The 16,438-nt window shown below is 39.3% G+C and overlaps 1 protein-coding gene across 2 annotated transcripts; it reads right to left on the bottom strand.

The window, feature by feature from the left end:
* Nucleotides 1–698: 698 nt before the first annotated feature.
* On the bottom strand, nt 699–16,407 carry PRPF4 (pre-mRNA splicing tri-snRNP complex factor PRPF4). 2 transcript variants are annotated; one of them, XM_079112983.1, is made up of 14 exons: nt 16,274–16,407; nt 15,294–15,471; nt 13,892–14,078; nt 10,432–10,519; nt 9,961–10,040; nt 9,710–9,803; nt 9,125–9,219; nt 7,708–7,766; nt 6,954–7,077; nt 5,514–5,603; nt 3,407–3,529; nt 3,188–3,295; nt 2,979–3,097; nt 699–2,445 (listed from the first exon to the last, which is right to left on the bottom strand). In XM_079112983.1, exons 1-14 carry the CDS (start codon nt 16,298–16,300, stop codon nt 2,252–2,254), a joined length of 1,566 nt encoding a protein of 521 aa, XP_078969109.1. In that variant the 5' UTR covers nt 16,301–16,407; the 3' UTR covers nt 699–2,251. The 2 variants fall into 2 exon arrangements, with proteins under 2 accessions (XP_078969109.1, XP_078969110.1); XM_079112984.1 differs by lacking the exons at nt 9,961–10,040; nt 10,432–10,519; nt 13,892–14,078; nt 15,294–15,471; nt 16,274–16,407 and having other exon boundaries at nt 7,708–7,805; nt 9,710–9,727.
* Nucleotides 16,408–16,438: the final 31 nt, after the last annotated feature.

Genomic DNA, 16,438 nt, shown 5'->3' with positions numbered 1-16,438 from the left:
TAGACCAGAGGTGAGGGACACTGAGACCTGCTGTCTTATGATGGTTCCATGCAAGGAAAAATCTAGCTTGAAAGGCAGTTATCCTGTTGAGTAGTAACCCAAAAGGCTCCTCTGAAGTTCATGAGGCCAAAGTGGGAAATGACTCCATTTGGTGTGAGGTCAGAGATGATGTGATTTGTGAACGGGACAGTACACAAGGTAGAGTTAAAAAGCTGATTCATAGAGGAAAGAGGTCGTGCTAGCTGCACTGGCCTGGTAGCCAGTGTGGCCAACATGCTCAAGAAAGCCTGTGGAACCTCTTCATAAGATCAAGTGGTCAGGCAGATTAGGGTTCAGATTCAGGTTCTATAACTTAGTACGTGGATAACTTTGAGGAAGTCACTTCTTGAAGCCTCAGTTTTGTCTATGAAAAGGGAATAATACTCATATGACCATGAGGACCACTGAGATGTCTGAACGTGCTGGCACGTGTCTAAGTAGGGAGTAAGTGTTCTGTTCAGTGGTGGCCACGATGTTCAGCTCAGTATTATGAAATGCCAACCCGGGCTTTGTGCTTCTCTACTACTTTCTTACAATGGTGTTTGAGGTAATGTATATTCTACCACACACTTGTTCTATTAAAGGCTTAGATGAAATATTTTTAACTCAACTACCATCTCATGAATCTCTACCAAAAAGCAGACAAAAAGACAAGTCTAAAGGGAATAGTAAAATTTAAATCTGAGAAACTGAAAAGCATTGTTAGCCCACCACATCCAAGCTGCATGGGGTACACGCATGTTCATTTTATATGTACTACAAAAATGGTGATGGAGTTTTTCTATGAAGGAAACAACAGACTAAACAACAATGCAGTGCCGATGAGGACAGACCTGAGGATTCAGAGGTTTAACAACTACTTAGGAAACACAACTATTTGGTTATAAATGAAATCAGATTAACAACAGTATGTTAGCTACATTTACATTTTCATAATTTGCAGAAGAGATCCAAAGCCGCCATCAATCTCTCTGGATGGGCGAATGAAAGGGGTTTTGAACATTCATGGTGAAACCATCATATTAGCCCTTGTTTAACTCTTCCTTACACACGCCCTTCTTCTAAATCCCTCTTTTTGTGTGAATTTACTCATTTCAGAGGCCAGAAAATGTATGCCAGGGGTAAGGTGAAGGCAATGACTGCAGGCCTGAAAAGCAAAAACTACGGAGCCCAGACAGGGCTCACTGGTGGTATGGCTCACAGGCCAACAGTCCCCTATTAAAAATCTAAGAGTGCTAAGGAGACAGAAATTGTAGTGATCCATATCTGGAATTATCTGTTATATTCCAAACCAAAAAAAGGGACTCCTTGGACAGATGACTAGGGTTCCGAAATGCTTAAATGTAGAAAACAATTTTAAAGGATAGTTTTCATAGTAGGATGTTACTCTTAGCAAGTGGGTAATAAAGAAAAAATGGTTTATGTTTAGGAATGCCTGTTAGGGATTTTTTCCAGTTACTTTGACATGAAGTACCTTTTAATATATGAAGTACATCCTTTAAATAACCAACGGCAAGGAGATTGTACAATAGAGACATCATGTTTGCTTTCTACAAATTTCTTAGACTCCTGACACAGTGGCCTTGCTTTAGAGTAACATGAAGAATGTCAAATTTCAAAGCAAAATGGAAGGCATTTTCTGATGAGGTGAAGGTTCAGTTTGGAGTTTCCTGATGCAGTAAGCATTCCAAGAGAACTTCATAGGAAGGGGTCAGAGCTTCACTATATAACCATCAGAATAGCTGCTGTCCACTCCACCACCTCTCATTCTCAACTGGCAGGAAAGGGACTTGCTGTGAGGCATTGTTCAACCAATGCACGGTGAGCTGTGTCTCTTTCCTCAAGGGGTTTCAGAATATGGTCCAGTCACCTTGCTCAATGGATCACATGCAGTCCTGAAGCATGTACCATGTCATGGAAAGCCAAGTTTCAAGTCACAGTCCTGAGTGCTGAGAGCATTCAAACAAAGACAAATAAAAAAATGTCTTGGCAGTTTGTGGCAGGGCCTGAAGACGAGAATTACATTTCCAACCATGAAAGGGGTTCACCATCACCTAAGGATTGGGCTGACATGAAAATCCAAATCTACCAAGGGTCTATACATGGTAATTGGCAGAAAACATGATAGAACAAAATACATCAATTCTTTTCTTTTGAGGAAAATAGCTCCTATTGGAGAGCTTGAGGGTGGAGTCGTTCTTCCATGACCTGCCTATTCAGCCATCCAGAGCTTGAAGGTCCTGTCATATGAGCAGGTGGCTATGAGCTGTCCATCAGAAGAAATGTCTAGGCCCATCACTTTGCCTTCATGGCCAGCCAGAGTCTTCAGTGGGGACCAGCCTGGGTGGGTCCAGATCTTGGCTGTGTTATCATAGGCACCAGTGAGCAAGAAATTCCCATGGATAGCTACGGGAGAAAAGAAGGGGAGATGCCTGAAGAATTCAAATATTCAAGAGCTTACCAACAAAAACAAAAACAAAACAAAAACCACCCAAACATACTATTTTGAAAAAGAAGGCATTTCTATAGTTAGAAAAATTAAAAACTCAATACATGGATTCTATATTCTTAGGAGGTCTCTAGGAAAAGGGGACAAACACAAGCAGACTGAGAAGTGACATCATTAAGGAATTTGGCTTTCCTTGGTAGACAAGATTAATATAACTTATAGGAATATTAAGGATACCCTGTGCTTGGAACACCCATGGAGGAAAGAATGAAGCAGAGTATTCACAAGTCTACTTCCTGGCAACGAGAAACATGCTTTGCCATAGCTCTGCCCAGGGGTACAGCAGAGGGAAGGAAATGATAACTTGCTCCTTTAACAGAGGTCAGATTCTCTGCTATTCTACTTCCAAGTTAAGCTAACACCTGGACTGCATGCCATTGAGGTGCAACACCTGTCTGGTGTTTAGGCCTAAAATAGGAGGGAAGCTTACGTTCAAACTTGACCCCAGTCACTAAATTCTGATGGGCAGGGATGGTATAGACACAACGCCGCTGTCGAAGGTCCCACACTTTGCAAGTGTTGTCACCACTGCCAGTTGCAATGTGGTAGCTATGGATCAGATGTAGTATAAAAGTTAGAAAACAGAGTAGTGACAGACCAAGAACCCTCTCCACCCCTTATTCAGTGAGCTTATTTTACCCATTGGGGGAGAAATTTATTCCATAGATTTCCTTGAGGTGGCCTTCTAGGAACATGATACAACGTCCTGTACGCAGGTCCCAAACACGACCAAATGCATCCAGTCCCCTGACAAAATAATAATATAAATAAACACTCTGAATCCAGTTCTGTGGGGAAGCAGGCACATCTGAGAGGTGACACTACTGAGCAGCCCCGGCTTTGTGGAAGAAACCTTACCCAGTGCCAGCCAAAGAGCCATCTTGATGGAAGGCAATGTCATACACACCCATGCTGTGGCCTTCCTGATGCAGGATCTCTTCTTGAGCTTCCAAATCCCATAAGCGCCATGAACGGTCATAACTAAGAAAAAGAATTACACTAGCAATCAACCAGCAGGTTGATTTGGCTTCTACAATGTGCAAGTTACTATCAGTAACTGTGGCTTAACTTATGGTTCCAAAACTGTTCTTTCAACAGTATGAGTAAGAAGTTCCTTTCTGGAATAAACAATACTTCAACAAGTAAGACTGGCATGTCTTAGGCATTAACAGGGAAACCTTGGACTTGCTATAAATCTACTTTAGTGACTATTTAAAGAACAGAATTCCCTAAGAAATGGCTCAGTAAAGATTCTCTTGCCAATTTTCTCCTCTCATTTTGTCATTATGTCTCCTCATGCATTGAATGACGAGGCCCTATAATGGATGCTGGGCATACAAAAACAATTAGACAAACAGATGAATGGAACAGAACAGAGTACAGAAATGCACCCATATATATCTGGTCAAATGTTTTTAATGAAAGTGCTAAAGCAATTTCAATAGAGAAAGGAAAGTCTCTTCAATAACTAGTTATGCACGTGGAAAAAGAGACCCCCCCCCCCCCCAAAAAAAAAAAGGGACAAACTCAATTTAAAAAAAGGACAAAACATGGGGCTGGGGTTGTGGCTCAGTGGTACAGTGCTTGCCTAGCACTCGTGAGGCCCTGGGTTTGATCCTCAGCACTACATAAAGATAAAATAAAGGTACTCTGTCCATCTACAACTAAAAAATACATATATTAAAAAAAAAGGGGAAAAAGCAACTAGATGCTGCACAAAAGAAGATATGCAAATGAATGGTAAGCATATGACAAAGTATTAATACCAACTGTCATTAGGGTAATAAGAATTAGAAACGAGTTACTTTAGATTAGGGAGAGGGGATTGAAGGGAGGGGAGGGGGTTTGGGGATAGGAAGGATAGTGGAATGAATCAGACGTCATTACCCCATGTACAAATATAACTATATGACCAATGGGATTCTATATCATGTGTAACCAGGAGAATGAGAAATTATACTCCATTATATATGATGTAAAAAAGTGCATTCTACTATCATGTATAACTAATTAAAACAAATTTTAAAAAAAGAATTAGAAACATAGGATACCACTATACACTTGCTACACTGGACAAGCTGGTAAGACTGACACACCAAATGTTAGCCAGGATGTGAAGCAACCAGAATTCTTGGAATGTAAAATGATGTAACCTCTTTGAAAAAATGCTGGAAGTTTTAAAAAAGTTAAATATGCATCTATCCTGTGAACTAGCAAATGTACTCCTAGGAATTTACACAAGAGAAAGGAAAGAAAAACATGTGCAAAAAGCCTGGTATAAGAACATTTAGAGCAGTTTTATTCTGACTGATCAACAAGTCTGAGTGTCTATCACAGGACCAGCTGTGGCGCAGGTGCACAATACACCACTCCTCAGCAATAAAAAGGAACTACCGATACATGCAACATGTGAATCTTAGAAATGTTCCACTGGGTGAAAAGAAAACAGATGCAAATGAGCCCATACAGTCTGAATAGAGGTGATTCATTTATAATGACAAATCCAATGAGTAGTTGCTTCAGAAAGGGGAACTGAGTAGGAAGGGGCTCGAGGGACCTTCCCCTGTATTGCCAAGGGTGTAAGTCACACAGATGGTAGGTAGGCATTTGTCAAGACTGAACTGTATACTTAAAATAAACTCATCTCACTGGATGAAAGAAAAAGTTCATCACCAGATTCTAGCCTCACTAAACCTACAGAACCAGAAAGGGAAACTGATTAGTTGCCAGAGGAATTTTAATACAATGTGTAGTAAAAACCCATCTCTAAGTACTCACTACAATTTAAAAGCAAATACACTTAGCCCTCACTATGTCATATTCTTTTCTCTGATTCTGATTCAGAGCAGTCCAAGAAAATTCTACTAGAAGATGTCTGCTCTACAAATTTACCTGGAAGACAACGAAAAAGAATTAACAAAATGCCACAAGCCTGCATGAACAGGACGATAATGGGATGGCTTACCAGGTAGTGCCCAGGAAACGTCCTGATGGATGCCACATCACCCGGGCCACACGCACTGTATGGCCTTCAATATCTGCCACTGGTTCATCACTGAAAAGGAACCAGACAAGTAAACCATTTTATAGTCATGTAAATATTTATTGGATTCATTTATTGTTGTGGAGATATACCCATTCTGTACATTTCAAGTGGCTAAATTGTAACTATACTTATTTATGTTAGGGTTAACAATAATTAAGCACCTTCCCAAGGTTTTAAAAGATTTGGGACTATTTCACATGACCATAAGGCCAGTTGACTACCACCTTAATTCTCTGTTAAACTCTCAATGCCATTCCATTTAGTATTAGAGAAAAGTAATATACATCTGCCTGGCAAGCAAGACAGTCACTTTGCACCAAAGTAGTACTAGGATTTTGGAAAGAAAACATACTTTGAAATCATAGTTAGAAATCAAACTGCTTTAGTACAAGTGGGTTACAGATAAATCTTTCTCAAATCTTAGTCGATTCAAGAATCCAAATGGAAAAAGGAACTCCTAAGTAGAGAGAGGCTTGGCCTCCTTTTGATGGTCATGAAATTCTGCTACCCAGCACCCACAGAAAGATCAAACACAAGGGAAAGGAAATAAACATGAACCCTAAAGAGGGCAATTAAAAAGGGAACTTTGCTAATGTGCATACAAAGAACTAACCAGGGCCCCAGGGGAATAAACATTGCTAAGTATTACCAAAGCCAATTAAAACTTGCTGGCTTATAGATAAGACCCTATTTGGCAGAGCAGAGACACTAATTAGCTCTTTAAAAGATTCTGGAATAAAAACCTTCCTGTGCTTTCCCAAAGAAAGAAAACTAAGCAATTGAATTCAGATGTCTTAAACCAATAGGGTACACCCACAATTTTGGGCGGGGTGGGGGGTTTAGCAAAAATAATTAAATAAAAACCCCAAACCTATTGTAGTTGATAAATATATGCTAGGTAAAAGACGGAGCCAGCGGGAGATGACACAGCTTCTTGGCAGTGCTCCCAGACAGAACTTCACTTTCCTCTCCCCCATGGCTGTGTGCTAAGAAGCAACAGACTACCAAGACTGTTCTCCTCAGTCCATCTACCAAACCGTACATTTCTCCAGTGTTAATCTACTGTGGAGGAGGTAGGCTGGTTCTTTCCAAAACAGCTGCAGCTGGGAAACAGTGCCACTATGCTACAGGCACAAACTGAGGTTCAACGTTAATAAGTAAGAAAAACCTGGCACAACTCCTCTGGTGAAAAAAAAGTCTCAAAAAGAAATCTTCCATTATATTTTCACAATAATTTACCTTAATTCCTAGTTTATTTCAGGGGTCAAATGTCAGATTTTTAACCCTGAGGTGCTGAGGGCCAACCAATGACCTATCTACTTTAGGGATGGCAGTCTGATTATGCATGGTAATACTAACCTGTCAAGACTCCAAAGCTTCACAGAACCATCAGCAGCACAAGAGGCCAGATTGACATCTTTTTGGTCCAATGAGATAGTAGATTTGGGATGGAATACAATTGCTCCTACATTTGTGTTATGGCCTAAAATAGAGAAGAAAGTTAAAGGGTTCTCACTTCTTTATAACCTATAGCAAAATATAGACTGATGAACAACACAGATAAGAATATGTCAGGGAATATGTGTGTACACATAAAGTATTAAAGTGACTATTTAGCCAGGCAAATGCCTATAATCCCAGTGGCTCAGGAAGATGAGGCAGGAGGATTGCAAGTTCAAGGCCAGCCTCAGTAACTTAGCAAGGCCCCAAGCAACTCAGTGAGACTCTGTCTTAAAAAATAAAAAGGGCTGGGGATGTGGCTCAGTAGTAAAGTGCCTCTGGGTCCAATTGCCAGTACACACCACCCCTCAATATAAATAAAGTGACTATTCAACATTTAAAAAGAAAAAAAACTATTTTAAACTAATATTTAAATTAGATCTAAAAAGTAAAACACTAAAGGTCTGTGTTGATTAGTTTAGACATAAAATGCCAGAGTGTGGATGGATATGAGAAAAAGCTTGTATAAGTATGAAGTCATTATATTCTGGCCGACAACAAATTGAATCAAGAATCAATGCCGTGTGTACTGGGTTTGAGTGCAAGGCAGAGTTTAAGAACTTATTAGAGGTCATGGTGGGGAACAAAACAGGTCTAAACAAGACTAACTTACCTCGAAGTGTGTGAAGGAGGTTGCAATCGGGAACAGACCAGAGCTTGCAAAGCCCACTCCTATCAAATATAAAGGAAAGCATCTCAGCCAGGGTTGGTCTGGGAAGGAAAAGGTACCTTGGTAACATTACTAAAGGACAATCTCTTCTCACCCCCTATATATTTTACAGTGGCAGAGAGAAAATAAATAAATAATAACAGGCTAATAAATTGAAGGGTTATAGAAGAGAGAGATACAGCCAGGTCTCAGAGAAGCAGAGGCTTCTTGGACCCTACTGCTGCCCTACTGAACAGTATTACTACTATTCTCCTTAATTTCTGGATCAGTTTGTGAGGAAGACAGAACAAATGAAACTATCATGTCCTATTTTAAATATGATAGCATTTTGTCATCTACAAAGTTTCTAAACTTAAAAAAAAACCTTTATTCTGGAAATTTTCTAAGAATTACTTTTGTAGCTACTATTTCAAAGGATTTTTATAACAAACATGAGGTACAGCAGGAATTTCCATTTATAATTTATGGTTAAGGTAACTGGGCTAGGGATGTAGCTCCACGGCAGAGTATTTGCCTAGCACGTGCGAGGGCCTGGGTTTGATCTCTAGCACCTCAAAAAGAAAAAAACAAAGATTTTTTAAAATCACTGTAAGGTATAATTAAGATAACTGAGGCTTGGAGAGGTGATCTCTAGAGTTCTTGGCTTTCTCCTGGACCACAGTCTCAATTTCTGCCTAGCTAAGTAATTCCTATGTATTTAATATAAGCTTCCTCTCTCACTAGATACCATATTCCACAAAATAAGCAAAAACAAAATAAAGCAAAACAGGACTGAGGGTATAGCTCAGTGGTAGGGCACTGCCTAATATGTACGAGACCCTGGGTTCAACTCTTGCACTGCAAAAAAACAACCAAACAAACCAAAAAACAAAACAAAGTTATTACATCCCAAGAGTTTCTGCATATGTGTTAAGTAGAAAATAAAGATAAATGAACACTTACTGACTTGTTACCACATATTAGGCATTATCAAGGCAAAATGATTTACAAATGCTAGCTCACTTCACTTTATATATAAGGATACTGAAGCTTATAGGGATTATGTATCTTAGGTAGGTCACAGAATTCAAACAAAAAACAGAAATGAAACAGCTATTTATGCTGAGGTGTGAATACTACTTGGTCTATAAATTAACTATATGATCTGCTTCAAAATGCCAGTGTCAAGAACATGAGTCTGCTACATATGTTGGTTCTCTGGGGCCTTGGTAAAACAAAGATATGTTGTATCATGTAGTATATGTACTCTGGTGTGATCATGAGAAACAGAGGAAGTAGAACTAGACAGTTATGACAAATGCTAATTTTTCTCTGGATCTGTCTCCATTTAGGAAAATGTCAACTGTAAAATTGAACTTACCAACAAGCTGTGGCCAGCATTTTGGAATCGGGACTAAAGTGACAGTAGGAGATAGGCCGATCGTCCCCAATCTGACTGCAGAAGTTATTCAGAGACTTAAAAAATAGAAAAGACAAATGACAACATTAATAGGGTAACCCAATAGGGTAAGCCAAGTTCCTTGGCTTTTTCACCATAAAAAAAAGGGAAAGCTTTCAATTTTAACCCACCCCAAGACTTTTATACTTTCAATGTTGTTATTAGGAGACACTTGTGTTGGTGAATGGAATCAGGCTTATCTGGAGCTCCAGCTATATTCTAGCCTCAGTAATACTAACTTCTGTGTCAGCAAATATCAACAGAAGACCACGTAGCCGACTGAGGCACAGCTGCAACACATTAAAAGGGAGGAGTCAAAAATAGAACCAGTGGCCTCTGCACGTACAAAGTCCAGCAGGTTCCTGCCACCTTAACTAACAGTGCCTTGCATATCACAAGATCCTGCAGGGAGGAATAGTAATGGTAATGGCCTTTACCTTCCTTGAGATGGGCCAAAGTAGAAAATCTAGTAATATAAGGTATTGAACATCACTGTAAAAACCTTACCCGGAGGGATTTGTGCAGCTCTTGCATCTGGGAGGTCCTAGTTGTCTCAGGAATCTCTTTATGGAGACGGGCCTCTTCCAAGCGTTTCATTGCCCTGTGACACAGAAATAACACTGCTACCAGGAAGAAAGGGGCTGTCAATGAGGGTTCACACGTTTCATAGAACCACCACTATCTTCACATAGTCAATCCTCATTCTCTCAGAGGAAACAAGAAAAAATATGCTTCTTTCTTCTAGAGGCGCTGCTTACCTGGGCAGTGAATAATTAGCAATCCACAGCCTAGCCACCTTCAGGCTGTTTGGCCCTTCATGGTACCAGGTTTGCTGATACTGAAAGGCAAATAAAGAGCAGAAATGTTAAGTCTGAAGCAAACCTGCCCTTCCCAGAGCTGTCATTTCTCTATTGTAACTGCCCAAGAGAATGAATTATTTCAGTACTAGGATTAAGTCAGCCATATGTGCTTTTACTGCATTTCCATGTCTTATTCGATGGCTCTGATTTCTCCGAGTTCACCTAGAATGCTATGGTTCTCTCCTGAATAGAAAACTCACTTAGATCCATTGATATTCACACAAGAATCACAAACATTGCCAGAAACTGCTTCTGAATGGAAGAACCCTTCAAGTCTTTTCTCCCCTTATTCTAGCAAAGCAAGCCACTGAGAACAGAACTATTCCATTTCCTTGATGTTTACACTGTCAAACCAAAGACATATGTTACCTCTTCTTTGGACTTCTTAGATTTCTCATCATCTTTTTTTGTCTTTTTTAAGGCATCGGTACCAACCACTGAGAGGATATTTCTTAACCTGTGACACAAAAAGATCAGTATGTAAACGTGGTTGAGATAAGACTGTCAAAAAGTATAGTCGTCCATGTCCCCACCCCTACCTACAGGGGGATACATTTCAAGATTCCTGGAGAAGCTGGGTACAATGGTGTAGGCCAGTAATCCCAGTGACTTGGGATGCTGAGGCAGGAGGACTTCAAGTTTGAGGGCAGCCTCAGAAAGTTAGAAAGATCCTGTCTCAAAATAAAAATAAAAAGTAGGGACATAGCTCAGTGGTAGAGCACCCTGGGTTCAATCCCTATTATAAAAAAAAAAAAGGAAAAAGATCCGCAGAGAATGTCTAAAATTGCAGGGAGTACCAAACCCTATATATACACAGTTTTTTTTTTTTTTTTTCTCTTTCTTTCTGTTCCTACATACAAGTTTAATTTGTAAATCAGGAAGAGATTAACAGCAATAATAAAATAGATTATAATAATAAACTAAATAGTTGTGTGAATGTGGTCTCTTTTCTCTCTCTCAAAAATACTTTACTGTACTGCAAAGATGACTCATTCTCTTGGTGGGACAGAATAGGATGGTGCAAGGGTTTACCATGTTACCCAAATGGTATGCACTTTAAAATTTAAATGATTTCTGGAATTTTCTATTTAACATTTTTGGGCTGTGGGTGACTATGGAAAACTGAAACCATGGAAAAAAAACTATAGGTGTTATGTGTGGGGAGAAGTGCACATCTGCAATTCTCACCATTCACAACTCCGGCAACCTTCTGTAAGAGTCAAACAGATATGCCTAAACTTTCATGTGATTTCTTCCACCCCATCTTCTTTATTTGAAGATTTCCTAAACTCAACTACAAGCAATTTCCTATTCCATTTGGAGTCAACCACCCTGTACACTGCTACCCTTGGTCAGTAAAGATAGCCACAACCCACTGAAGGGCACAATACACTGGATACTAACTGAGGTACTAAGTAAACAATAATTCAGAGAAATAGTTCTGGGTTCCAAGTAGCATAGCTGTGGGGGAAAGACAGAAAGTAACAGGGAGATATAGTACACTATATTAAGTATCAGGACAGCAGTAAGCAGAGTGCTACATTGGAATACGGCAAGGGCACCTGACCTAGGCTTCCCTATACTGACCAGGGAAAGCTTCACAGAAAGGGTGTTATCTCAATTGAGTCCTCAAGTAGTCAGGCCAAAGCGTCAAAAATGGGAAAATGAACTGGGTGCAGTGGTGCACACCTGTAAACTCAGTGACTCAAGAGGCTGAGGCAAAGGAATTCCAAGTTCAAGGCCAGTCTGGACAACTTAGTGAGACTCTGTCTCAAAACAAAATAAAAAAGGGCTGGTGTAGCTCAGTGGTAGAGCATTGTTTGGTTCAATCCTCAGTACCATAAAACAAAAAACAAAAAATAAAAACAACCCCAAAACATGGAGAAATGAGAGTTAAGGCAGAGGGTTAAACAAATGTAAAGGCCTGGAGATAAGAAAACCATGTTGAGCTTGGAATCACAAAAATAGTTCAGTAAAGGTGAAGCATGGGGTACAAGGAGGACTGGTGAAGGATAGGCTGGAAATTTAAGTAGAAGCCAGGTCAAAATATTTGTTAGTGTTATGCCAAGAAGAGTTTACATTTGAGAAAGAGCCCTAGAAAAGTATGGAGAATGGATTGAAAAGGGAAGAATAAAGGCTGGGAAATCACACTGTATATTGTTGTAGAAACTTTTGAGTCATAATGATGGCCTTGAATTAAGATATTGGCAGTAGGGATTCAAGGCATTCACTCAAGGAATAGAATAAAGAAACAAGGTAGAATTTGATGGTGAAGAAGACATACAATAAATAACAATAAAAAGTATGTCTTTTGAAATGGCTAATAAAAAAATAACACTTTGATAGAAAATAATGGAGGAGCTTATTTGCAAGGATCAGGTATTAGGGAAAGCTTCTTTGAACAGTTGGCATTTACGCTGAAACAAAAGACTGAAAAGACTCTAAAAGACAAAAGAACAAAAAGAGAAAAATTTAGTGGAAAGACAAAAAGAGCTTGAGTATTCAGGAGAACCAATGTAGTTGTCTAGCAAATTGGGGAAGAATAGAACAAGGTGAGTTTGAAGACCTTTTTGGTCATGACTAGGAGTTTCTTATTCAAAGTATAAAAAGAAAACCTGGTAGTACCCCCTTTCCCTTCAATGCTGTGGATCAAAATAGAGCCTTGTGCATGCTAGGCAAGTGCACTAATACTGAGCTATCCCCCCAGTTTCAGAAACTGTAGGTTTTTAAGCAAGCAATTAACACATTTTCAGCAGTCACCAACTATCTGGATGAGAAAGCTCTGAAGAAAGAGCATAGGTAGACTACAGGAACATTCACAAATAGAACAGATTAGATTTTGCTGACTGACAACAAAGGAGGCAAGGAGGGTTTTCAAATGAGAACTGTGGGAATGTCAGTGCCATTTTGAAGGGGAATAGGAGAGTGGGGCACAAATATCAAGTAAGCTGTCTCAAGTTTGAAGTACCTGTAGGATATCTAGGCAACAGAGATTTTTGGAAGTCAGCAGAATATACATAGTAAATGATGCCATGGAGTGGCTCAGATCTCCCAGGGTGAGTACAGGATAAGGACAAAGAACTGCAGCCTATAAAGGTTAGGCAGGAAAGAGGTTGAGAAAGTGAGAAGAATGAGCTAGAGAGATAGGAGGAAAATCAGAAGGATCTGGTTGTATGGGAATAAAGGAAAGGAAAAGTTTCAGGCAGAGTGGCAGACAGTCTACTAGGGCTAGTCTTAGTAAAGATGGGTTTGGCATCTTAACAAAGAGTAATTTCAAGATGTTAGGGATCAAGCGTTATGCAAGGGGCCTAAAAGAAAGGAGGACTTTAAAGAGAGAGTAAACATAAACCAATTCTCTAAGAAGCCTGATGATGAAGGGGAGAGATGATCCATTATGGATACAGAGATAGGAGAAAATCCTCAAAAGTACATATTACTATGACCCTGTGCAACCTTAAAATCACAAGAGGAGCATTATCCAAGGATAGTGCTTCTGTAATTATATCCAAAAACATACAAAACTATGTTTTATGTCACTGACATAGAACATGTTTGATGTGTAAAATTTCAAAGCTCAACAACAACTGTTTATGCAACTCACAACTTCACACTGGGATGGTACAGGAGTGTATCAGCACCCTCTACACAGCCCACAAAGGAAAGTTGGTATTGGAGTAAAAATTGGCCTATAGGTTAAAACTATATAAACACAACTTAAGATATTATTAACACTGAGACTTCTATTAAAGATTCAGCCAGAGGATCAACTGAATTTGAAGCTAGAACCTTGTGATGGATTTTAAAAAAAGGACCTATTTAGAAAGGTTACCTTTCTCTTCTTTCAGCAGGGCCCTCTCCAAAAAGTGTGATAGGTTCCCCCAAGGCTCTAAGGCAAGCCTTGACCTCTGAGTCATCTGTGGAAACATTGATTTGCCGGGCTCTTTTCCTTCTTTCAAACTCAGCCAATACTTCTGCTTGCCGTTCACTGATGTGCTCTTCAATTTCAAATACTTCTCCTATAAAAGGAATAGGCAATATCAGCACACTCACCAGATCTTATTTAAATAGGGGGAACGAAATAATTTCTAACAAAGTACGTACATGACCCTAAGAAGAGGTAACTGCTTATTACACACTTTATAATTTACCATTTTCAGTTTATAAACACAGTTTAAATGAGATCAGAAAAAGTACAGAATATCTTTAGCAAATGAGTTTATTAGACCTTCTAATCCGGTGAACTAGAAATATTATTTTAACTAAAAATATTTGCTAAGAACAGTCCCAGTACAGGGACACATAAAACATTAATTAGTAAACTGGAAATAATTACCAGGAAAATAAAATTTCCCTAACTACAAGGCTTTTTGGAAAATCTAGCAACTAGTTTTTTAAAAATCCATATCTGGGTATGCACATCTAAAGGAAAAATGAGAGGTACAATACTGACACAGTCTTAAAAACAACAGAAAGGCTTAAAAAAAAGTTACTAAAGCACATGATGTAGAAAAGAAAATGTGAGGGAGGATGAGAAACCTGACAAAGTCCTTCCTGTAGAGGACTTTTCATCTTATACCCTTTTGTACTGTCTTGACTTTATGATAAATATATATAATTTTATCTTAAAAATACAGTGGAACTCTTGTTAGTGACATAGAAAGATATCACCAACAATATATAGAGTGAAAAATGCTGGTTAAAAAACAATTTATATATCATGGTTTCAGTTACAGAATAAAATTATGTATTTTTATAGCTGTGTGAAAACTCTCAGAAAGAAATACATTCAATTAATAAGAATGTATTTTTAGTAATTCATACAGTTTGAGCTTTAAAAATTAAGTTACTATTATCTTTATAATAAAAAATTATTTCAGTTGGGGTAACAAAAAGAAAAATAAGTAAATAAAGAATATTAACAACTCTAGTTCCAAACTAATGCTTGAACTGTTAGATCTCCAGAAGACAAACAGAATCAATGTGAACCCAAATACACACTAATAAATTTATAAAATTACTAATACTTAATGGAAGCAAAAACTGCATAAAAAGTTTTTAAAGAAAATCTCTGAATTCTGCTAAGAAGGATAGGCAAAGTACAAAAATAGATGCAAGTTTAAAGACTGAATTTTTTGACATTATAAAATGAGTAGTATTTAAGTTTGGGAAGGTTTTCATTACAGAAAATTGCAGCCACAAAGGTAAAGATGGACTTGGAATCTGCATCTTACCAGAGGTTATATTAATATTTCCTGCTTCAATTCCTGCTTTTAGTCCTTCTTTTCCCAAAATGCCAGACTCTCCTTTAGCCAGACGCTCTCTCTCCTTCTCTTCCAAACTTCCATAATAGATGTGTGGTTTCTTCACAACAGGAGCTACTAAGTCATCAGGTGCTTTAGTTTTGGGTGCCTGTGAAATCAAAAGGTTGGATTAACCTAAAACTTTATCTTAGAAATTTACCAGGCTTCCCCAAAGGATGAAGCTCATCCTGAGTGTCAATCCTGTTTCCTCCAAAATCCGAAAGGCAGCTTCAGCACTAGTTAAGATGTTCTGAAATTCACTGATTTGCGAGGGTGGGGAGAGGGTATTTCATTCTCTCACTCAAATTTGGCCGGTAGGAAATAAGATTAAAAACAAAACAAAACAAAACAAAAGACTAGTAAAGTCCTGTTTTTTTTTTTTTTTGTTTTTTTTTTTTAATCAAAGATCTGCTTTGCAACATGTCTACTTCAATCTGTTGGAAGTGCAATCGGTTTTATGATTCTTCCAGGGCTTATTGATCATCACGGGGGAAATACCAAGGGTAACAGGTATAATCAACGCGGTGCTAAAGGGAAACAAGTTACAACGTTACTGATTTATACATTTCAAACTTTTTCAGACTGAGTAGATTAGGAGTTAGAAGGCCTCATTACAATTACGAGAACCTAACTCTTGGCCAGGGCATTCCTCCTTTCAGAGCACAGTTTTTAGTCCAGTCGGAGGAAGTGTTTACCGTTCGGGCGTAACGGGAGAGATGCTAGAGAGATTTAGCACATGAAAGCTCTTGGGGACCAGGAAAACGCAGCTGGGCTCTCCAGGACACCAGAGTCCCACAGCCTTCCTCCTCGGCCCTCCACGGCTTTGGCCCGCTCCCTAACGGCCCCTTCCCGCAAGGACCCCACCCTCTCCGGCTCCCTGCCACAGTGAACTGAGATCCAGAGCTCTGTACCGTGGAGGAGGCTCGTGAGGAAGCCATGCTGGGCTCCGGAGCCGCCAAGCCCAGCGAAAGCCGCGCTCAAGGTTTCAGACCGTCCACCGCGCGCCTAGCAAAGCGGAAGTGCATCACCTGCCGGAAGTAGGTCAAGAGCGGACGCGGCGCCCTAGGGGCGCGGGG

This window comes from Sciurus vulgaris (genome assembly GCF_902686455.1).
Source record: "Sciurus vulgaris genome assembly, chromosome: 15".
Taxonomy (NCBI): domain Eukaryota; kingdom Metazoa; phylum Chordata; class Mammalia; order Rodentia; family Sciuridae; genus Sciurus; species Sciurus vulgaris.
The sequence above is the reverse complement of the archived record's forward strand: the minus strand, read 5'-3'. Positions and strand labels throughout refer to the sequence as shown.

What these genes read in the sequence shown, in the direction of transcription:
- PRPF4 (XM_079112983.1), bottom strand. Translation starts at nt 16,300, where the DNA reads ATGGCTTCCTCACGAGCCTCCTCCACG. An exon ending in GCTAATTATTCACTGCCCAG is followed by an intron (nt 9,804 to 9,960) that starts GTAAGCAGCGCC and finishes TCTGTGTCACAG; the next exon opens with GGCAATGAAACGCTTGGAAG. An exon ending in ATGCTGGCCACAGCTTGTTG is followed by an intron (nt 7,767 to 9,124) that starts GTAAGTTCAATT and finishes TATATTTGATAG; the next exon opens with GAGTGGGCTTTGCAAGCTCT.